General features: G+C 36.1%; 1 protein-coding gene across 1 annotated transcript; it reads right to left on the reverse strand.

The window, feature by feature from the left end:
* Positions 1 to 1,314: 1,314 nt before the first annotated feature.
* LOC115213833 lies at positions 1,315 to 24,518 on the reverse strand. The gene is made up of 12 exons (XM_029782732.2): positions 24,294 to 24,518; positions 23,013 to 23,081; positions 21,019 to 21,073; positions 18,426 to 18,472; positions 16,971 to 17,086; positions 16,089 to 16,175; positions 14,912 to 15,016; positions 13,683 to 13,763; positions 11,982 to 12,137; positions 10,691 to 10,882; positions 7,911 to 8,748; positions 1,315 to 4,980 (listed from the first exon to the last, which is right to left on the reverse strand). Exons 1-12 carry the CDS (start codon positions 24,406 to 24,408, stop codon positions 4,604 to 4,606), a joined length of 2,238 nt encoding a protein of 745 aa, XP_029638592.1. The 5' UTR covers positions 24,409 to 24,518; the 3' UTR covers positions 1,315 to 4,603.

Raw genomic sequence — 24,518 nt, forward strand, 5'->3', positions numbered from 1 at the left:
AGAAAGGAATGTTTGAGACAGATTTAAAATTGGTATCTGAAACTTCTTATACCACAAGTAAACATTGACTTTGTTATTTGTTGAATTGATAATACCATCTTGTTGTTATTGATAATTATGATACTGATGATTATAATGATGTTGATGTTCATGTTAGATAATCAGTGTCAGCTCTTGCTAAATTGATCCTTTATGTAACCTGTCAATCAACACTTGAATTTTTCATCATAAGACCACTGCATCATATTGTATTATGCACTATAACTTATACTGTGTTGCTTGTCCATTTCTTTCCTTTCTCACAATGAAAACACAGTTTTAAAACCTCAGTTATGAACCACTGACTGATGACCCCCAGCAGACATTTCTTCCATATATTAACTATAGAGCCTACCAAACTAATTAAAATTAGGTTAAACATTACATTTCTAAGATTCATGTTAATTACATTTTTTTTAATGAACAAAGGTGTGGCTGTACATGGGTATAGGCTGGGTGTGTGATAAGAGGTTTGCTTCCCAACCACATGGTTCCAGGTTCAGTCCTAGAGCATGGCATGTTGGGCAAGTGCCTTCTACTAGCCTCAAGCTGACCAAAGCCTTGCGAGTGGATTTGCTAAATAAAGACTAAAAGAAACCTGTCATATACATAGAGTGCAGCTATGCTGGGGCACTGCCTTCAAGAATTTTTATTGAGATGAATCAACCCCAGTGCTTATTTTTTAAGCCTGGTACTTATACCTATCAGTCTCTTTTGCTGAACTGCTAAGTTACAGGGATGTAAACACCAACACCAGCTGTCAAGTGGTGATGGGGACAAATACAGACACAAAGACATGCGCTTAGATATATATATACATATATATACATGATGGACTTCATTCAATTTCCATCTACTAATTCCCCTCACAAGGCTTTGGTTGGCCCAAGGCTATAGTAGAAGACACTTGGCCAGCATGCCATACAGTGGGACTGAACCAGGAATGTGGTTAGGAAGCAAGCTTCTTACCCCACAACCACTCATATGTGTGTATGTGTGTGCATAGGTTTTCTTGTTTTGATATACAAGCATCTCCAATCTTCTGTGGGATCATGTTTAGTAATGGGAAAATATTACTTTGTTTGGAGATACAGGTGAGATGTGGCATCAAGAAGGGCAACCAGTCATAGAAAAATCTGTTTCAATAAAGCTTCATCCAACCAATGCAAGCATGGAAAAGTGGACATTAAGATGATACTGAACAGCCATTCAATTATCATATGGTTCATAAAAAAGAAGCATTTTAAAAAATTAAAAAAAGCAAACAACAATAGATAAAATTTAAGTTCAAATTTATGTATTCTCTTCAGATTCAACAAAATAGTTATAAATATGTTCCTGATAATCACACTGTATTGTCAATGAATGGATGAAAAAAAAAATCAAGAAAATATTCTGTTACCTTCATTTAGTTACTGGGAGATCATTGGAAACTTCATATTCATGTAGTGCACCAAATAACAGGATTATGTTTATACCTATCTCAGACACAACTTTCTAACCATAACAATTTTTTTTTACAGCAGTAGAGTTGCATGAGTTTTGAATGCCAAAGTCATGTGACTCAACCTGATGATCACATGATGAAGACCATTTACATGGCTGCCTTTTCATTAAAGTCAAGTTTGCTTCTTCTTACTGACATAATCTATGAAATATTCATATTGAGAGGGAAAAAAAAATAAAAACTCTAAGTTACCTGCTTCATCAGCTCTACCTCTCATATTTAATTTATAATTCTTTAAAGCTTTCAAAAGAGAAAGTACTCGATGACAGATGGACAGCAACTGTTACTGCCAATAACAGCAAGTATCATATTTTAACATACCATGTAAAATAACTTAGATGTCACTGATATAATAATTTATCAAGATGACACTTGCAGTGCTGCCTGCACCATTGATACTTGAAATAGATAAGGCCAGTTTTGATGCTAAAGAGTTAAAAAGATAGTTTAAAACTTTCTAAGATTCCACCACACTATCCAACATCTTAAGTCAGAATGAAAGAATAATGCAGACTGTAAAAATGAGGAACCTTTACAAAAAAAATTTGGATCCTTTGATGCCAATTTATTGAGATTTCTACTCAATTTACTGATTGATTTTCCATACTAGAAGAAAGCAAAACCCCTCGACATTGATGGGACATAAGAACAGCTTTAACAATAGCTTTTGATATTGAAGCTTCTTTATGATATGTTCCTACAGCTGGCACAATACCAGGGTGGGGATGTCCAATACAAAGAGGAAGCAAAATGTTATTGATGATAAAAAAATGACAGAACAGTTTTGGTGTACAATGATCAAAATGCCCTGAAGATGACAAGAAAGATAAAAGTGGCATTCTCAATCAAAATTGGAAGCAAGGCAAGGTTCAGATGATCAGAAGACCAATGTGCAACAACTGATGATTATGGATATCCTATCACCAAATGAAATTAAGATTGATATCAATGACTTGGCTCATAAATGATATATGAAGATATTCTTTTACAACAGTAGTGTTACAAGAGTTTTGTATGTTGATGTCATATGATCCAACCTGAAGTCACATCGATAGAATAAGTACTAGGCTTACAAAGAATAAGTCCTGGGGTTGATTTGCTCGACTAAAGGCAGTGCTCCAGCATGACCACAGTCAAATGACTGAAACAAGTAAAAGAGTAAAACAGCTTTTTCAGTAGTCAGGTGTGCTTCCTTTCATTGACAACACAACAGAAATTACAAAGTATCTATAACTATGAATGTGCTTACCAATCTGAAATGGTTCACTAGTTATCAACAATTCTGCAAACTTGCCTCATTACAAAATAGGGGGAACTGTCAGCATATAATGTATTCAAATTATAAAGCTAATTATATCTAGGTGTGCCATTGTCAAAGAAATAACCACAAAATCTGGGAACAAAACATTACTTTCACTAATCTGAACAATTTATGATTGTGATTTTTGAAGGAAAATATTAATGTAAGAGGTAGAAAAGTCAGCAATTTCCATTCTACTGATGATATTTCTTTAATTCTTTGGGTGTCCAAGCAATTTTCGTAAGCTTGTCCTAAATAGCCATACTTGTTTTCAGACTTTTAGTTAGCCCTTGTTTCATACACCAAGTAATATAAAGCTTGCCTTTCATAAGTCTCAAGTTACTCGGGTGGTTGAAAAGAAAGATTCAGAATGTGTACCATATATGATACATGGAAAAGGTAAAGGGTTAAGGTAGAAAATGAAGAATCCAGAGACCTAACAACATGTCTTGCTGAGAATATTAGTTTAAGAGACATAATGAAGAGGAACATAGAATTGAAGAACTACAGTGGATTTAGCAAAATCAGACTCTGGAAAAAGAATTTTTAAATTAAAGCACTGATGTGGGTGCTAGTGCTACGTAAAGAGCACCCAATACACTCTGTGGGGTGGTTGGCATTAGGAAGGACATCCAGCCATGGAAACCTAGACAAAAGAGACTATGGAACTTGGTGCAGCCCCTGGCCTTGCTAGTTCCTGTCAAGTCATCCAACCCAGGTCAGCATGGAAAATGGACATAAAATATTGATGATGATGATGATGACAAAAAACATATTTTTATAAAGAGCAACAGTAATCTCAGCTGTACTGTATAGATACAGATAGGTTAGATGTTGAAAGTAAGAAAATGACCATGGCTTTTAAAATATAATTGTATAGAAAGAAGCTTTGCATTCCATAATAGTGGGGGGCCCAATACAACCACAATCTCTGGCTGAAACTAATGACAGAATAATGCAGAACATCAGCGTTAGGAAGACCGCAAACAATGAAACCCTTTTGTTGATTGTTAAAAGACTGAAAAGTAAGTAGTTTGTTAACGTAACAGAAAACCATGACACACTGCTTCTAGTATATGTGGTAATTCACACAGAAACCCTTGGTGAAAGGAAGGATAGAAATGCGAGAGCAAGATGGTAGAAAACATAGGGGAGGAAGCTGTGCCGCATGTAGTGAGTTTAATGCCCTTTCAAGGCAATGACTTTTGATTGATTGAGTTCTGAAATGAGCTATTATTGGCTGGATAGAATATGAAAAGAAAAAGTCTATCTTTAACCACAGCCACAGCTAATGTTAAGGTTTATATATAATGGTAAAACAAAATGACAAATTCTGGAAATCACCAGCAGCACCAGTCGTAGTTGTTGTCGTTGTTGTTATCATCATCATTTAACATTCGTTGTCCACGATGGCATGTATAATTTTTATAACTGTTAGCTGTAGTATAAATGTAAACAAATTATGATGATGTCCCTTCAACAGTATTTAAACCATAAAACAATGCCTGTTCAACTGGCAAAAGTGCTTGGGTATAAAATCTTTACAATATAATATAATTATAAAATAATACATATAACAAAATATCATACATTTTAAAACAGTTTGTGTTTTTGACAGAATTGGTTACTTGATCTGTGGCAGGAATTTCAACAAAAATATAAAACTGATTGGTAATTTCTTCAATATTTCTTTACTCCTCAGCAAGGAGTGGTGGTGGCAAGGGCAGTGGTGGTTTTCAGCAGAATTGTTATTTTGACTATGAGCGTCTATACTTTTTACCACTTGTGCTATTAGTTCCCTTTTTTGGTGGATGAATGGTACAGCCTGCTGGATAAAAGTTCACATTATTGTAATTATGAACATCCCCTTTGTATAAAGACCAATTTACACGAGAACTGTCTACATCAAGTTTATTGTTAACTTTCTCTGTTTCCTGATGGTCGTCACATGAGGAATATTTGGAATCCTCCATGTTTGAGCTACTGCTTTCCTTCTCAGTCCGCCAACAATTTAATTTGGACCTAGAATCAGATGATAGCTCTAGAAACTTTCTTAGTCCCGGTGTGAAGTCACTCTGAAAAATCTTTTGAGCAGCTTCAACTAAAATATCTTCTTCTTCAGGCTCTTTAGAATCTTAAAATGAAAAATAAAAAAAATAAAATTAGTACCATTAAAAATTGTGATAGATTTTTTTTAAAATTTCGTTTAAATGTAAACTGTTTTGAATGTAATCACTTGGGTTAAACTAAACTTTGCTTAATTTTAAAATACAATGAATAAATTCTAATAATTAGAGCTAAATATTTGCGCACCATGTGAATTAGTGTCTAGCTTGATTAATATCAACTTTGGAATGCAGAGTTTGACATCTGTTATATCTGTAAGCCTATGGCAAACCCCAGCCCTGTTCTATTTAAACTTTCTTCTTCTTCAACAATTAGGCTGTGTTGTCCAATTCTAAATTTCCTCAGGTAAGCTAGCTCGCTCTTGCAGTAAGTAGAGGCCTTGTGGTGAATACAGATCATTATCCTTCTTTTTACAGGCAATATCAAGCAATAATGACTATGCTTACTTGACTTGTAATATTAAATTATAAAATCTATTTAGAATTAAAAGAAGGTTATTGTTCGTTCGTGAGAAGACCCACCCACATTAGTGAAACTGATTTCTAGAAGGGTTGTGTTCCACCCACACTCAACAAGAAAACTTCTCACACACTCTACCACAACAAACCAAACTGTGTCTCTACATCTCTTCCTCACATTTCTGCTTCATGCACTATGCTTACCTCCCACTCCCCAATCCTGTCCTCTTGGCCCTGTGCCACTGTATCATAGCTATCCACAAGCCCCCGACCTGTGTGTTCCACCCACATGTAACAAGAAAACTTTTCACTCACCCTACCCTAACAAACCAATTTACATTTTCACATCTCTTCCTCACATTTCCTCCTTCATACACTATGCCTAGCTCTCACCCCACCAATCCTGTCCTCACGGTCCTGTTCCACTGTATCAGTACTACCTGGTAGCCTCCAGACTATATACATGCAGGTTTTCGCCACTCACTCCACTCTTTAATCACACTTCCTTTGCAATATCCTACCACTTATGTTATGGCATTTGAACCTCAAGGGTATGCCCTCTTTCTTCCTTTACTCAACCATATCATTTATATTCTGATCCCCATCCCTTGTAAGTATGCCTGGCATTTTGCCACCATCTCTATGCTGTTGTCCCCTACTCTCTCTCTCCTCCTGCACTTCCCTCAGGTTGGGTATCCATGTATTTCCTTTGTGGTAGAGCACCTGTTTCTATCTTCATTCCTGATCTCTCTCTCTCCAGCTGGGTAACCTTGTACTACCTCTGCAGCAAGACACCTGTTTCTGTCTCTCTGTTTCAATATAACCTTTCATCATCTAACATAAGATCACCTCCTCCAATGCCCCCTCTCCTCTTGAAAATTTTTTTTTGTCTTGCAAGTACTCGGTGATCTTGTCAGTGAAGGTGCCATTTACAAGCACCTAGTCCAGTTGTAAAAACCTTGCCAAAACTGACCTCGCCTGTGCTTGTACCATGTAAAAAGCACTAAGTCCACTCTGCTGAGTGGTTGGTTTTGAGAAGGACATCCAGTTGTAAGAGTCCTGCCAAAACAGTCACAGAAGTCTGGTACAGGCTTCTGCCTGGCCAACTCTTGTGAAACCGTCCCACCCATGCTAGCAAAGAAGGCAGATGTTAAATGATGTTCAAACAATGAAAAAAAAAATACATAAGAGATTTAACCCTTTAGTATTTGGATTGCTGTCAAATGTTAAGCTTAATTATTCTGGTTATTTTGAATGTCTTATGGCTTTAAGACTGATGAAATGATTGTTTATTTTTAGAATGACATTGCAGGATAGGTGTGAGAGGTTAGATCTGACCAATTAGAACATAAAATGGATAGAATATTTGGGCTACATATGGCTGGTTTAAATGCTAAAAACTTAAAGTAATTAGTGCAAAGTGTCTCATCTGTGAGACAATGTCACAAAATATAATTCTAGTATTCATAACTATATCTTACTTGGCCTTCCTCCACAAGTATCCACCACAGTGAGCTCATCACACTTTTTTCACCAAATAGACATCTACCTTATCAATCAAGATCATTTCTCAGATGCTGTAGGGATTTTGTAATCTCAGATACAAATTAGTTATTTGGTTTTCGCAATAATGGCTTCTAAGATTGACAACTCTAGATATTAGGATATTTTCTGAGACTTTTCAAGATATTCTGCATTCAGAATCCAGTCAATGGCTCATAGCCAGCTCATCATCACATATGCTAATGTATATCTGAATTACAGCTTGAAAAATCAGTGACATTAATTCAACTGTCTCCAGACTAGTTCTTTAACCCTTGTTAAAGCACGTGGCTTAGTGGGTAGGGTATTCAGCTCACAACCATAAGGTCAGGAGTTCAACTCCCAATGACGTGATGTGTCTTTGAGCAAGACACTTTATTTCACATTGCCCTAATCCACTCAGCTGGCACAAATGAGTAGTACTTGTATTTCAAAGGATCAGCCTTGTCACATTTTGTGTCACTGAATCTCCCTAGGAACTATAATAAGAGTATGCATGTCTGTGGAATGCTCAACCACTTGCACTTTGATTTCGTGAGCAGGCTGTTCTGTTGATTGGATCAACTGGAACCCACAATGTCATAATCAACAGAGTGCCAGAAAATGTACACTCTGCAATGGTCATATACACTGCAAGCTTCCACAATCTAAAAAATTTTCCCAAGTCAAATTTAGTTGCCATAAAGGCTGCTTTCTTAGTTAAGACTTAAGGTACCCAGTTCTATTGACATGCTACCTTAAGTGACAGAATATTCATCACTTTACTCAGTATGTTAAAATGTCTTCTTAGTTTAATTATTTCATCACTGTATGTGAACAAATCAATGTACCTGTTACCCATAGAATATGTAATGAATTCTCAAGCATTCATAAATGTGAAAGCCAACATTTTAATCAGATAGAAGGTTAAACTAAAATTTAGTTGTAACATACTTACTCTTAAGACTAGTGAAGTCCATGTTTCTGACTGGTGTGTTTTTACTGTCCGAGCTACTATCTGATAATTCCTTATCTGATGATTCCTCTGTGAAATTTTTAGATGTTGAAATTGCTTTGTTCTTTATGAATCGTTTGGAATGAAGTGAAGGATCTGGAGTGTTCATGTAATTTTTATGAGATGGTGATTCTTTGTCCTTAAGGTAGTCTTTAAGGTGAGCAGACTGATGCCTTGTTTCTTTGTGATCTTTGAACATTGTTGAGGAAAATGAATTACATTGTGCAGAAGGCTGTTGACAATCCTCATATTCTTTATATGAAGAAAGTTCTTTGTTTTTTGAGAAGTCTTTAAAACATGTGCAGCATTCTTTACCACACAAGGTCTCCTGCACAGATGTTCTTTTGATATTTTCAAAATGTTTATGTGAAGACTGCTCTTTAACATATTCAAAATCTTTCTGATATGGACGCTCTTTCTTGCTTAAGAAGTCTTCACAATCTTTTAATGATTCTTTATCATTTAAAAAGTGTTTAAGTGTTGAATGACCTTTGCTGTCTGCCAATTTTTTACATGAAGAAGATTTTTCACCATTTTTACAGACTTTATTATGATGTGAAGGAAACACCTTGGAGGCTTTCTGACACTTCGTATCCTTAACATTTACAAAATTTTCAGAAGACTGCAAGGTTTTTTTATTTGAAGTTGGAGAATTACAAGAACAACTTTTGGGTTGTCTAAAATAAACTGGTCTATTTTCCTTATTTTTGAAACTTTCTTTGATAACATGAGTAAATTTATGTAGATCAGAAAAAGATTTCGGCAAATACTCTCTTTTATTCTGGAAAAAAAAAAAAAATGATATATGAGGCAGGGAAATAATAGTCAAATCAGCTTATTTATTAAATCAACATAATAATAAAAGTGAATCCCATAAACTAATTGGGCCTTTTAAGCCTATTTGATATCTGATTTAGAACAAGATCAGTAATTTTAAGGGGAAGGGATATGTCAATACCATCAATCACTGTACATGAGTGATAGTGAAGATGAATTCAGTAGACTAATTGATTTCTGAACAGGGCCAGCAAATTTGAGGTGAGGAGCTAAGTTGACACCACTGATCCTAACTTATAATTTATTTTATTGACTCCTTTCGGGGGTCAATATACACATGAAATATATGTCAGGTATATGTCTATCTATCTATAACATATATACATACACACACACACATAGTGTAGTTGTTATGGCCAGTCAGGGAGTTACCATTGGTTTCACACCTCTTAGCGATATAGGCACCTTGTCAGAAGTGCTGGGCAGAAGCACATCACTTCTCTATTATGAGATAGGAATACAATCTTGGCCAGTCAGGGTTGCAAAAAAAAAAACCCAAAAAATAAACCCTGAAACAAATTTCTGCTAAGCAACATCCTTTCTGGGCAAGATAGAATAGTGTGTTATTTTTGGAATTTACTGAACGATGTGCATTATCATCATCGTCATCATCATTGGTCAGCTGAAGAGCTGTTTTGGCTTGGTTTCTACAACTGAATGCCCTTCCTAATGCCAACCACTTTGCAGAGTATACTGGGTGCTTTTATGTGTGGTTCCTTGCTATGACATTATGTACTATTTGTAAATGTTTCCATACTACAAACAGTGTCATTTGTTTTCAATCTTCCAAGAAAACATGTCCATCTGTTCTTTAGTCTTTTACTTGTATCAGTCATTAGATTACAGCCATGCTAGAGCACCACCTTGAAGGGTATTAGTCAAACAAATCTTCAGTCAAGAACCAGATCATCCTCACAATTTCCGCTAATTAATCTTGAGATTGCTCCAATCTGGCCAGCCCCAAGGAAAAACTAAGCTAAGAGCATTAGATTCCTTGGGAAAAAAGCATCGAATGTATACGAAACAAGGACGGAAAAACAGACTATAAATACAAAAATACAATAAAACAACAATTATATATATATATAGACACACATGATGGGCTTCTTTCAGTTTCCGTCTACCAAATCCTTTCACAAAGCTTTGGTTGGGAAGAGGTTGTAGTAGAAGACACTTGCCCAAGATGCCATTCATGAGAAAATAATATCTTACTTGGAAACAGGCGAGAGAAGACAAAACAAAGGACAGATGATTGTAGGAAATCTGGTTCAACAAATTCCATCCAACTAATGGAAGCATGAAAAAGTGGATGTTAATAATATATATCATATATTATCATCATCATCATAATGAACCAAATCAGTGATACAGGTTTCATTCCCTGTAGACCCATTTTACTTATTTACCTATTCCTTGTTACTGGATGTAAAGAACAGCCTGAAAAAGAATGTGCTCAATAATACTGACAAACAAACTGAGGATAAAACCTTTAGCAATGACTTAACCACCTATTCAAAGCTACAAAAGCATCTCTTTTATCATACGCTGCATATATGACAACTCAGTTCACCCACTGGACGCCTACAGTGGGTGAACTGAGCCGGGATGTCCTTCTCCCAACTCCACTTCCCAACTGGCAGAAAAGCGCAAGCAGGCAGCTGAAGACCTGGGTTATGACGATCAAGGAGGACCTCTCTGTGCTCACGGGACCGCGGGTGGTCGGCCTGCGCCGATGGAACCGTCGTGTGTGGGCTGCGATGGTTCGAGATACCTCGAGGGTGGTAGAAGAAGCCGACTCAACCCACCCAGGGTGGATGTCGCCACAAGTACAAGTAAGTAGTATATATGACAACTGTAAAAAAAAAGATAGGTCTAAAACTACTCACCAATGTCCAGAGAGCTTCAGAATCATTCAAGTCCCTCGTAGTCCCAAGGTAAATATCTACACATGCCAAATATTCAACCATCATTTTGTTCATTAATAAATGTCCTAGTTCTTCTATGTAGACAACACTTGAATACAGACGTTCTGCTAGTGAGGCAGAAAGTGGATGTTGAGTCCAAAAATCTTCTTCTTGCTGATCAAATCATAAAGAATAAGAAATTAGTAGGAACAGAAAAATTTTGTTGACTTAGTTCAATGTTGATTTTAAAGTGGGTGATAACATTGTCAATTGAATCAAGCTAAGTTTATAACTTTAATGTAAGTCCTAAAACTGAAGGTTGGTGCTCTGATTTAGATTTAACCTTTTAGCATTCAGATTACTTTGTCAAATGTAATGCTTATATATATTTAAATTGCTTTGAATTAACCATGCATTATCTCATAGCTTCAAGATTTTGATGATGTGATTGTTTATTTTTAGAAAGGCATGAGAGGCTGGATCTGGTCAGTGTGAACATAAAACAGGTAGAATATCAGGGCTGGATATAGCCAGCTTGAATGCTAAAGGATTAAGTAGAAGAGAGAGAAATCTCCCATACAAATAGAATGTAGGTCAGCCTATTACAGCTAATATTTCCTGGTAAGTTGATACCAATTTCTGACATACAGAAGGAATGAAACACATAAAATTAAATACTGAATTCAAGATCAATAAGTTGGTATTTATTTTATTAAATTCAGAGAAATGAAAGACAACTCCAGTGAGATCTGAACTAAAATTTTACAACAATCTGATATTCTATTTTTTTTACTATCAATTTAAATAACAATTTTATTTATTTTTTAAAAAATATTGAAGCTAATTTGAATTGTAAATGTTGTCCTACATCTCTAGTTTGGTTTATGAAGAAAACAAATTCTTAATTTTATTAATGTGAAATATGTGAACTGTGTACAAAAAAGAACTAACTTAAAGATCCTTTCATATAGTTCAACCACATAAAAGACACCTGTGTGATTGATGTGTAAGGGCACTCTTGCTGGTAACGTGTAAAAAACACCCAGTACACTCTGTAAAGTGGTTGATGTCAGGAAGGGCATCCAGCTGTAACAACCAAGCCAAAACAGACGTCTGGAATTTGGTGCAGATGTCTAGCTTACCAGCTCCAGTCAAACCGCCTACCCTATGCCAGCATGGGAAAGGACATTAAATGATGATAATGACGATGAACTCACCATTATCAACTTTAGCAAAGCAGTTAAAAAGAATATCACCAGAGTAGCTAACTTACTTTTGATCTGTTTTGCCTGATTCGGATGCAAGATATCTGTTCTGTGCTTAGTTCCAAGTGACCATATAAACAAGCAGCCAGGTTCTGGACATGTTTTGGCCACGTATCTCGATGACCACACCCATGCCATATACGATGAACAAACACATCAGCAACCTGAAAAATTTAGCAGGAATAACATAAAAATATAATACTTCTATTCTCAAATTAAAAGTCTAACTTAAAAATCACGGCAGTCACACTCATATAAAATCTATTGTTATTATTATTGATTTCAAATTTTGGCACAAGGCCAGCAATTTCAGGGTAGGGGGATGAGTCAAATATGTCAACCCCAGTGGTGTGGAGAGAGAAGGTGGTTGGTATGCATGGGCAGTTGCTGGTCTTCCATAAACAACTTAGCCTGGACTGGTGCTTCAGAGGGTAACTTTCTAGGCACAATCCCATGGAAATTCATGATTAAAGAGGGAAGCCTCGCCTGGCCCCTGTGCCGGTGGCACGTAAAAAGCACCATCTGATCATGGCCGTTTGCCAGCCTTGTCTGGCACGTATAAAGCACCCACTACACTCACGGAGTAGTTGGTGCTAGGAAGGGCATCCAGCCGTAGAAACCTTGCCAGATCAGACTGGGCCTGGTGCAGCCTTCTGGCTTCCCAGACCCCAGTTGGACCGTCCAACCCATGCTAGCATGGAAAGTGGACGCTAAATGATGATGATGATGATGATTTACTCTTTATGTTCGACAAAGAAATCTGAATGTTAAAGGGTTAAAGTGATTTAAATTAAAACTTTCTATCATGTTAAATTAATGTTTCCAACACCAGCTAAATAATGACAACTAAATTCTTCATAAATTTTCAAAATTAATTGAAACAAAGGCAATGCATTTCATTAGAAAATTGGCAATGAAAGCATAAACCTGCAACAAAGACAATGAATTTTGGTCATCAATAATTTGATCTGACTAAAGTGAATTGTGCCGATTTTCCATTTCAAGGCAAACTGATATATGTATGGTTCAGGGAGCTAGGTTATTTTGCAAGGAATACTTAAACATGGAAAATTTGGAGATGTGATGCACAGAGATGGGGGTGGGGAAACTGCAGTTTGGGTGACAGGCAGACCAGACTTTTGTAATATCACCATCATCCTTTAACGTCTGTTTTCCATGCTGGGATGGGTTGGAAACTATCTGATATTACCCAGTGGTAAAAATATATTCCCATATTCCCAATATTCTTCCTCATATGTTGGGTAACCATCTAAAGGCCTTGTCAGTGGCAAAAGAGGAAGAGGTCGACCAAGAACTCGCTGGCTTGACACCATCAAGAGTGATACCGGAATGGACATAGCCAGTCTGAAAGAAGCAGCCCAGGATAGAACTGACTGGAGGACACTGATCCATGGAGTAACCGAGAGTCGACTTCGACTGAGCGGATAGATAGAACAAGATGATATTACCTCACAATAAAGTAGGGAAATTTTTGAGATAGGAAGTTTCAATTGTAGTGGTAGAGATAGATGGAGAGTTAATAAAGATAGGAGGCACAGGAAGAGGAGATAAATGTACTATTTAAGAGAGGGGGGAGAGTGAAGTACCAGTAGTAAGCAGAACAATATCAAGGAGTACTGTTTGTATGAGTTTTAAAAAAATAGAAAACTCATTAAATTTTTTTTAAATTACATTTGAAAAATACTTACCTGTGTATCAAAAACATTTGCTAATTGCACATTATATTTGTTGTAGAGAAGATCTGATATAAAACGGCAATCATGGATAAACTGAAACAGAAAGACACAATACAAAATACCTCTTTAATTTTTGTTTATAAAATATGAAAAAAAAAACAATAACAATAAAATACACAGCTTTTAGTGACATGTTTATAGTTGAGTCTGAGTCTGTGGCAGTGGAGACCTCCAGTGTTCTCAGCCCGCAGAACATATCCCTGCTCACCACTATCAGGGCAGAAACTACTGTCTACAAAGGTGAGCCCTGTGTGTCAGAGTGGCTGTTTCGGCGCATCTCCATCATATTCTGGGGCAACACCTTTTCCATTTTGTCTGCTGGGACTATTCATTCCTTAATGTAAAGTTATTCCTAATAATATTTAATCTACCTCAACAGGTGTGATGATGGTGATAATATTTAGAATTATAATGGTGAGGATGAAAAAGACAAGACAAGTGATAATGATGGTGTTCTTCATGATGATGATGAGGAGGAGAACAATAATGATTTAGATGGTCAACTGAAGATAAAAAGTAAAAAGTACAGACCCAAATAAAGAATACTAAGTTATTGAACAAGATCGAATAAAACTGTTCCTGTGATGTGTTCTATTGTGTTGGATACCTCTTGGACAGCATTCACTAAAGGGACTGCTTTCAGTGAATTGCTTTATGTCATTGGTCAGTGTTAACATAAGTGGGGTAGATTTTACAAATTCTGACATTTCTTTATACTTAGAGCATCATTTCTACATCTATCCTACCATTTGTAAACAGAATCTGCTTGTCAAATTGACAAGCCAAAGAAAGTGTTATTATGTATCTCATGAACTCTCTGGTTCTCAAAATTCACTTTGTGTTTTATTTTTAACTAAACAGTTTTGTGCTATGCTCAATGGGGAATATGCAACACATGTAGCAGTAAGGTTTCAAGTCCTGACCAACTGGTTACTAAACAAGCTCTTACTCTGTTGAGCCGCATAACGTTAAAACTAGGTTCTATTAACATTCTCTATTATGATAACTACATTGTGCATGAACCCTAAACAGGATTTAAGTGCAGAACTGAGAGATGAAAAGAAATATTGTAATGTATCCAGTTCTAATCTCTAGTAACAACCAAACTCACACTCCTTATAATGAACAGAACTTTAATAATACAAAGTAATTATTCTTTCTCATAAATAAAAATGACTAACTTTAGTTATAGTCAAGTCCTCTAAAATGGCTTTCAGTCCAAGACTGAAAATTTTCTTCTCCAAAGTTCTAAAGTCAAAAATATAGACGTGTGATTTCACTGCTATCTGTAAAAGAAAATAAAATAAAAAAATAAATTAAACATTGATAAGATGAATACCAGAAGTCAGTATATTATATAGAGTAAACAGTTAAACATTATCATTATCTTTCCAAAATCCTGCTGCATTTCACATGGAAATTTTGGTGCTCCAAAGTTGTCTTGCATAAGTTTACTTACCTATTTTTGGCTGTAAATTTTGGTCAATAAATTTGACCCGCACGCCAGAAAATATGGTAGTAAACATACTAAGACAGTCTTGCTGAGGTTTCAGATATAGCAGTATGGTTTTAAAAAATGGTTCATAATATTTTCTTTGACAATCCTTCTTATCAAAATATGTGATCCACACAGCATAAAGCATAAAAATAAGTCTATTTGGAAAATACTGCAACAACTGAAGATCTATTATGATAATAATTTGAAAATAGATGACTCCAACATTTAATCGCCATGCTTCACATATTTCCAACTAACATGGTTTCAATCAAATAAAAGGTAAAAAAAAAAAAAAAAGGCTTCCTTCAGTCATGAATGACCATGGGATTGCACCTAGAAAGTTACCCCCCAAAGCACAAGTCCAAGTAAGGTTGTTCATGGAAGACCAACAGTCACTCATACACACTAGATTTCCTTCTCCAAGGGAAAGGCAGAGACTGATACAGCTTGGCACTAGTGACATCGTAACTCATTTCTACAACTGAGTGAACTGGAGCAACATGAAATAAAGTGTCTTGTTCAAGAACACAACAAACAGCCCAGTCTGGGAATCGAATTCAATCGAATTACCTTTTTACTGGTGACAAGGCTGTGTTGCAATAAATGCATGCATGCAATTTGTCAGGAACTGTCCCAAGTAATAAAATTTCTTACATTGGTACAGTACTACAGCTTTACAGGTGAGGGGAACAGTTGACTGAATTCAATCTAGTAAATGCTTGGTACATTTTTAATCAGCTTTAAATGAAAGGGATACATGGGAATATCATGAAATGAATAGAGGAAAAAAAACTACTGTTGTGATCACTCTACAGCTCTTATGGAATAGGGCAATAAAATAATTGTATGTTAAGACTTACCGTAACCCAGACAATTGTCCCAAATCGACCTTCTCCTGAGCTCTCTATATTCAAACCAATTGAGTGTTCTCTTTGAATGAAATCTAACTGTAAAGAGTAAAACAAATATATAAATTAGAGGATTTCAGCCAGTAGCAGTAATAGTTGTGGTAGTAGTAATGGTGAGTTGTAGTAGCAGTAGCAGCAGTAGGGGTGCAGCACGGGGTGCTTGCAAGCCCTGCTGTACTCTTTTACCACAAGTTTCTGTCACTCTTTCTTCCTGTTTCTGTTATACCTGTATTTCAAAGGGCCAGCCTTGCCAAATACTGTGTCATGAGGAATCTTCCCAAGAACTACATTAAGGGCACACGTGTCTGTGCATTGCTCAGCCACTTGCACCTTAATTTCCCGAGCAGGCTGTTCCATTGATCAGATCAACTGGAGCCCTCGTCGTAACCGACGGAGTGCTACAATATAATCAGTGAACAAATTAAGTTTTTTTTTTTTCTTCACTCACTCATTGTGCTAGTAAAAGCATGTATGTGTATATGCATATGCACATGCATGTGTTTGATCTGAATGTTTTCTCTATGCATCTTAAGACTTGGATATATGTAATGCATGTACTGCAGTTATGTGTGTGTGTGTGCTTTTTTTTAATGTCTTTCTGTTACATGCATGCCTTTAATGTGTTTGTATAATAAAGAACAAAATTCTTTTTTGAACGGTCCAAGGCTCAGAAACGCACTAGAGTTTACTGTAAGCAAAAGAGCTGGTCTTTATGAGTACATTGTTAAAACATTTTGTCACAACCAGTGCATCATCTAAAATCATGGAACACACAGTCAGAATTTGAATATTGGTATTATAAAAACATCTGAGACAAAAAAGTGATTAACTTACAGTAGCTTTGAGATTTTTGCTTTCTACGATAGTGAATTTATCACATGATTTTGCCAGGTCTTTGTTTGAATGGTTCTTTTCAGTTTGTGTCATCTCATCTTCCTCACTTTTTTCGTCTAAATTAGTCAACAGAACAGAAATAAATAGCAAAGAGAATAATTTTACAAGCACTGTAATATATAACTTTTTTCTATGACAACAATTTAGATAATGTGCTGGTGTATTTCAAAGGTTTTTGTTTGAATTTTTTTCATTTTAAAAAGTGATTTTTGAGATTTCTTAAAAAGAAAATTTTTCACTGCTTCACCTTTTTCTTTTTGTTTTTTCTTACCATCTTTTAACTTCTCTTAATTCATTCAGTAACAATTTTACTTTCCTAGCCTCTCCTACCAACAGCACTACCTTGTAGTTTTATTATACTATAAAAAAACTTAGATTAGATATATTTAAACAACATGGATTTAACTATAGAGTACATTCAGTTTCTGTTACTTTCTCATAATTTCTCTGGTGCTTGTGAGTGCTGCAAAGAAGCTATGGTCCTGAGGAATTCAATACATGACGTGACAGAAGTTACATATACCACTGATGGCCAAGAGAAAAAGTTGAAAAACATCCATGTTTCTGCTTTCTATCAATCTAAAAATGTAGGGTTTTAAACTGACCCAAAATATACTATTGACCCTTTATCGTTTAGATTATTCTGTGAAATGTAGAGGTTATTCATTCACGTTATTTTGAAAAAATCATGCATTATTGCAGAACTTCGAGATTTCAATGTGTTAATTTTTAGAATGATATTGTAGGGTAGGTGTGAGAGGCTGGATCTGGCTAGTGGAATGTAAAACAGGTAGAATATTTGGTCTGGGTATGACCAGTTTAAATGTTAAAGGTTTTAGAGAGAAATGAATTAACAGACTTATCTAAATGTATTTATTTTTATTTAAATTTTTTTTTTATCTAGTTTCAGCTCACGAGCTGTGGCCATGCTGGGGCACCGCCATTACATAGTTTATATAATTTTAATTTCAATACATAAAACAAATGCTTTGCTTTTAATCTTTTTAATTTCAATAAAATAAATATCAGTAACATACAAGGATAAAATCAACCAGTTACATTCCATCATAGGAAAATTTGGTCTTGGATGTTTGAATGTAATTAGACACAGTAAGTTGCAGCTGAAAGTTGTTATTCCATCATAACACAACAAAATCCAGACAAAATTACTAAAACTTGCAGCATCCTTACCCACCCATCACCACTAAAATCAACGGAAATACCAACATGTTAATGTTTTATGAATGCACAAAGGTGAAAACTGGTAAAAATAGGCTCGTTTTGACTGACTTATCTTAAGACATAGGAAAAGACAGTCTTGTGTGGTGTCCCTACAACCCAATAAGTTATAGTCTTTTATCATCAACAGGCCCAATGAAATCAATATTAACTTACCTGTATCAAATTCATTAGGTTCATCTTCCTCATAACTGAAGCTGGCCCTGCAAAGTGTGAACAGCAATGGGACTTAGTTTTTGGAAGTGTAAAGGAACACATTTTGTGAGGCCAATTTAATATAAAGTTTCTGGAAATATTAGTAATACCTATTGCCTATTGTATACCTATTGTCAGAGTTACATTAATGGTGGTGTCCTTAACTATATTTACTTTTCAGCAATTACAAGGAAAGTAGAGCACTAATGAGAATGTTTCTAACATCAATGCAAAATGAAGAAAACATTAAGAGGAGATGATGCTAAAAAGACTGATGGTTATTTTAGTTGGTGCTCTACCAATTCTTTTACTACCGTTTGACTATTTATTTCTAATATAGACACAAAACCACAAATTTAGTGTGTGTGTGTACGATGGTAATAAGTGACTTAGTTCTGGACAGTATAATCCTTGCAATGAAGATGAAGAACTTTCTTCATTAATATCATTGTTTTTAAGAGCAATTTTCTTTTCACACTGGTAGAAGTTATATACAAAAATATCATTAAGATATGTGGCATTAGGAAGGGCATCCAGCTGTAGAAACTCTGCCAAATCAAGATTGGAGCCTGGTGCAGCCATCTGGTTCGCCAGCCCTCAGTCAAAATCCTCCAACCCATGCTAGCATGGAGAGCGGACGTTAAACGATGATGATGATGATAATGATATATTTTTAGTGAAAATAAAACAATGAAAATACACAGTATTTCCTCAAATTAATGCATGTTTACTGTTTACATTTAAATGCATTCAAACACATCTTTAATACCATCTACACTTTACAATTTCATGATTGCTTAACCCTTTCATTACCAGCCCGGCTCCAGCCAGCTAGAAAACTTTTTGGTTCAAACGATCAACCCGGCCAAAGCTGGCCAGGTGAACCCATTGATATTTAAATGTGAATTTCAGCACAAATCTCATTGGTACATTCGTGAAAAACACGTGATTTCACTTTGTAAATAGATGAGTTACAGTATCCAACAGTGTTTGATGTGATATCTGAGCTCTGTGAATTTTGGGAAATTTTTCTCCACATTTTTGCTTTGGTGATTTTTTTTTTCAAATTTTACAATGGATAGCAGTTTCATGCTACCAAGCAGCAATTCTGAATTTGAGGGCATTTCAACAGAAGATATGGAGAAATCAAGCAAATATAAGATTGTTTGAAGCAATCACTGTGAAAACAAAGCATTACACAGAAAGTAAACAAACTAAGAAAAAAGATAGCTTGTGGTTACCTGTATTTACCTGTAATTAGAGTCACTCTGAGACAAAAGTTATGCAATAGAATTATGAACCTTTTCTTCAACTGTGTTCCAAAAATCACATTAATATGTTGATAAATAAAAAAGTTTAATGAAACCAGTCTAAATTCATGATTATTTTAGAATTTAATTGAAAAACTTAAGGGGTTGTGTTTTACTTAGAAATATAGTAATGAAAGGGTTAAAGCATTCACTTTTCTATGCTGATTTAGAGTGAGCAACTCTGTCATTCACCATATCATCACTCATTATGGTCTACATGCAGCCCAGCATCTTAAGTATTTGAGATGACTTCCATCAACTATTTGTTCATTTTTAAAACCACTTTTCTGTGCTAGTATGATTTACATATTTATATTGAAGCATCATTTACAGATGGATGCCCATCCTGTTGCTAACCCATGCCTATTTTTCAAGTAAGGAATCACTTATTTTACATGTCATCAAAGGTAGATGAATTGCTGATATAAGTGGCTACAACAGCACTGCTCAAGTGAGTGATTTTCATAGATTCATAGATGCAAATGTAATTAAACACAATTATCTACTCTGAAAGTTTTTAACAGTCATGCTATTAACTGCAGGCTTCCATTTACACGAATAACTGGCCTATATTACACAAGACATTATTGATGATGAGTAGACTTCATAGCTTTGCTTGAGCAGACTAAGACAGACAACAATTTGATTAAATATTTAGAAGACAGCCACACATAAAGATTCTTGGACATACCAAGCTGTCAGTTATTCTAAGACAATGCTGTACACTAATATAAAAGTTACCCTCCAGGGACAAGTTCAGACAAGGTTGTTTAATGGAAGACCAACAGCCACCGATGCATATCAGCCTTCTCTCTCCATGCCACTGATGTAATCCAAGGGAAAAGCACAGCTTGGCACCAGTGATATCACAACTCATATCTACAACAGAATGAACTGGTGCAACATGAAATAAAGTGTCTTGCTCAAGAACACAACACACAACCCGGTCCAGGAAATGAACTCACTACCTCATGATTGAGCCCAACGCTCTAATCACTAAGCCATGTGCCTTCGCACACTGATGTACAGTGCTTAATTATGAACTAAATAATGTGAAGTGCATTTACTTTATTTTCTTTTATGTTCTAGAATGATTAAAATCTCAGGTAGTGACAGTTTCATGCCAGACAAAAACGGACTCAACCAGAAAACTGGAGATACAAAAGGAACACAACTGAAGCTCTCTATTAAACATAATTTTACCAGACAGCAGCGAAACAAAAATGAAACAGAAAGTATCTCACATGTCACTCTGTGTTGCATCTTCTTCAGGATATTCATTATCAACATCAAATTTCACTGAAAAAGATATACAAGTTAATCCAGATGTAATATGAAACCTGTTTGATAAATGTGAGAAAATATCTTGGTTTTAAAGCAATGTCCTCAAGTATATGAGGGCTATAAAATGGAAACAAAACCCTAGTTTTTATCATTGAGACATTTAACTCACTCACTCCACATATATCTTTACTCCTGGTTGCAGTCATTACACTTGGGAACAATGTAACAAGAAAACATGTTCTGACACAACCTGTACACAAGAAGTTCAGAGGTGAACAAACAATGTAGGTTTCTAAGACATTCTATTAACTGGAGGAACATTACAAAGTCCTTCCTCATTCAAATCATCATCATCATCGTTTAGCGTCTGCTTTCCATGCTAGCATGGGTTGGACAGTTCAACTGGGGTCTGGGAAGCCAGAAGGCTGCACTAGGCCCAGTCTGATCTGGCAATGTTTCTACAGCTGGATGCCCTTCCTAACGCCAACCACTCAGGTGCCAGACGAGGCTGGCAAACGGCCACGATCAGATGGTGCTTTTTACATGCCACCGGCACGGGGGCCAGGCGAGGCTGGCAACAGCCACGATCGGATGGTACTTTTTACGTGCCACCTGCACGGTGTATATTTATATATATATATATATATAGGCACAGGTGTGGCTGTGTGGTAAGAAGCTTGCTTCCCAAACATATGGTTCCAGGTTCAGTCGCACTGCTTGGGAAGTATCTTCTACTAAGGCCTTGTGAGTGGTTTTGGTAGACAGAAACTGGAAGAAGCCTGTCATATGTATGTGCGTGTCTTTGTGTCAGTGTTTGTCCCACACCACTGCTTGACAACTGACGTGAGTATGTTTACATCCCTGTAACTTAGCAGTTCAGCAAAAAAGGACAGATAGAACAAGTATCAGGCATAGCAAAAAAGTACTGGGGTTGATTCATTTGACTAAAAATTCAAGGTGGTGTCCCAGCATGGCTACAGTCTAATGACTGAAATAAGCAAAAAGTATATATATATATATTATATATATATATATACATATATATATATATATATATATATATATATATATATATATGTTAACCAAACTTCGCTTGGTCTGGAGTTATAGTAGAAGACACTTGCCCAAGGTGTCATTGCGTGGCCTGAAACAATGTAGTTGTACTGAACCTGAAAATGCTGTTGGGTCCCAGGTGCAGGCATGCTTGTAGTGTAAAGAAGTTTACTCTCTTAATGAAACTTGACCTTGTATCTAGTCAAGTACTATATGCAACTAACATCAAATCTAAAGCTGAGTCACAACCTCAATACTGTTGCCATTTAGGCCATGTCAGCCTTGAGTGAACATATTTACAAAGGCATCCCAGCCATGGATGGTGTCTCATCCAGGTAGAGAATATTTATGCCATGGAAACCGGCTTTATAAGTCTATGTGACTCATTGAGTAATCCCAGCCATGACTATACTATACTTTTCTCTGTCTAGGATTGCATTGTCTACTGTGTTTTTTCACAAAACAGCGGGATATGATTTGAAGAGGTGGCACATAAAAAGCACCATTTGGGCGTGGCCGTTGCCAGTACCACCAAACTGGCTCTCGTGCCGGTGGCACATAAAAGCACCCACTACACTCTCAGAGTGGTTGGCGTTAGGAAGGGCATCCAGCTGTAGAAACTCAGCCAGATCAGATTGGAGTCTGGTTCGCCAGACCTCAGTCAAATCGTCCAACCCATGCTAGCATGGAAAGTGGACGTTAAATGATGATGATGATGATGAGGGCTGATGTTTCTAACAGGGCAAGGGACTGCGTTGAGGTTCCCCACTTGTTAATTACATAATCTGACATTTATTACCAAGCCATCTTGGTTGTTTTCATAAATTCCTGGCAAACAATAAGTCATGGTTTTTGAGTTTGAAATGAAAAAAAAAAACAAAAACAAAACAAAAAAACTTACTTTCCAAAATTTCTACAACATAGAAATGGCGAGGTCCAGGATATTTTCTGCCACTAACAGGGTCACATACTGAAAAAGAAACGAAAATGCATAAATTATAGTTATTGTTTCTAAAAGTTTTACCTTTGAATGAACATTACACAAATTGCTATTAGTAGCTTCAGGATCCTATGTGTAAGATTGAGAATGAAATTCTGGCTTCAATCATGGGCCTCAACTGACTCATCCCGCCAGAAAGAAGTTCATAACAACTATTTTGCTCCTTGAGGGCACAAAATAGTGCAACAATAAGGTAACAGACAACCAACCAAGGGACCAGTAACTCAAAACACCAGTCACAAGCACTTGTAGGAGATATACAGGAGATTCATGACCAAGGATCGAAACCTCAGTCTTCACGTCCAATTCTATTGTTTTCGGATTGTGCACTTATAATTCTTTTGTTTAACCTGTCAGATTCGCCATTATCAAGTCCACAATGTCCAGTCCTTGTTGAGGTATGGTGACTTCTGTACTTTAATGATCCAGAAAGCAATGCAAGCGGAGCCTAAGCTCCAGGTAGGGTCTCTCATGTTGGACAGGTCAAAGGATAGAGGCCAGACAAATATGGACCATCACTTCCTAAAAATAAAAATGGGATTGCGTGGGGTCAACACTCCTACCTAGGAAAGTCGTCGACGACCTATATTCCAGATCCGGGACGGAAGAGCTTAAGATTAAAGCCTTTCCCAACTTAATGCCAATAAATTATTGCATGGATCTAAGTATTTAAGGAGTAGAACGTACAAGTTCCACTAAGTAAGACTGCCAGTGCAGAAAATCTGTAATACATATATACGATCATTTATCAAATATTTCACTACATCCGTAAATTATCTACTTGTCACAACTCTGTCGTATCACACGTGTTACACATACATTGCGATGTGTCCATGTTTTGCGGGTATTTCAGCGTTAAAATAGAAATAACATATAATTTTGTGTTCCAATATAGTCACACGGCCTCAGAGAATGTTTATTTCAATTATATCGACTAATGCTAGACCTCGGTGGTATCTTACTACGAAGCGTAATAAATCGAAACTAAATATTGCAAAGCATTTTAACTGATATAAATCTAAAGCTTCCGGTTAGAAAATAACTAAAACTAAATCAAAATAAAAGAAAATAACATTCAAATGATGCTTGAGAAAATATAAATTTCTACTTTAATCGTATGCTTAAGCAAAATATCCAAAATATTCCCAGACGAAAGAAGAGCAAAGAATCAGAAAATCTTACCATCTCGAAGAGTTATTCGCCGACTAACACTGTCTAAACGACTTATAATGCCATGATAGGTTCCCTCTCGAAGCACCACTGTTGCAGACCGACCCAAACATTTTTCGGGATTCATAATCAACAAAAATAATCAAAAACTGTTCATAAATTCAGTTCCCTAAAGTATCGATGTAGATATTCGTGGAAAATGGTGTTGTGACATACAGGAAGCGCGAATATACTCAA

This window comes from Octopus sinensis, linkage group LG7 (genome assembly GCF_006345805.1).
Source record: "Octopus sinensis linkage group LG7, ASM634580v1, whole genome shotgun sequence".
NCBI classification, from domain to species: domain Eukaryota; kingdom Metazoa; phylum Mollusca; class Cephalopoda; order Octopoda; family Octopodidae; genus Octopus; species Octopus sinensis.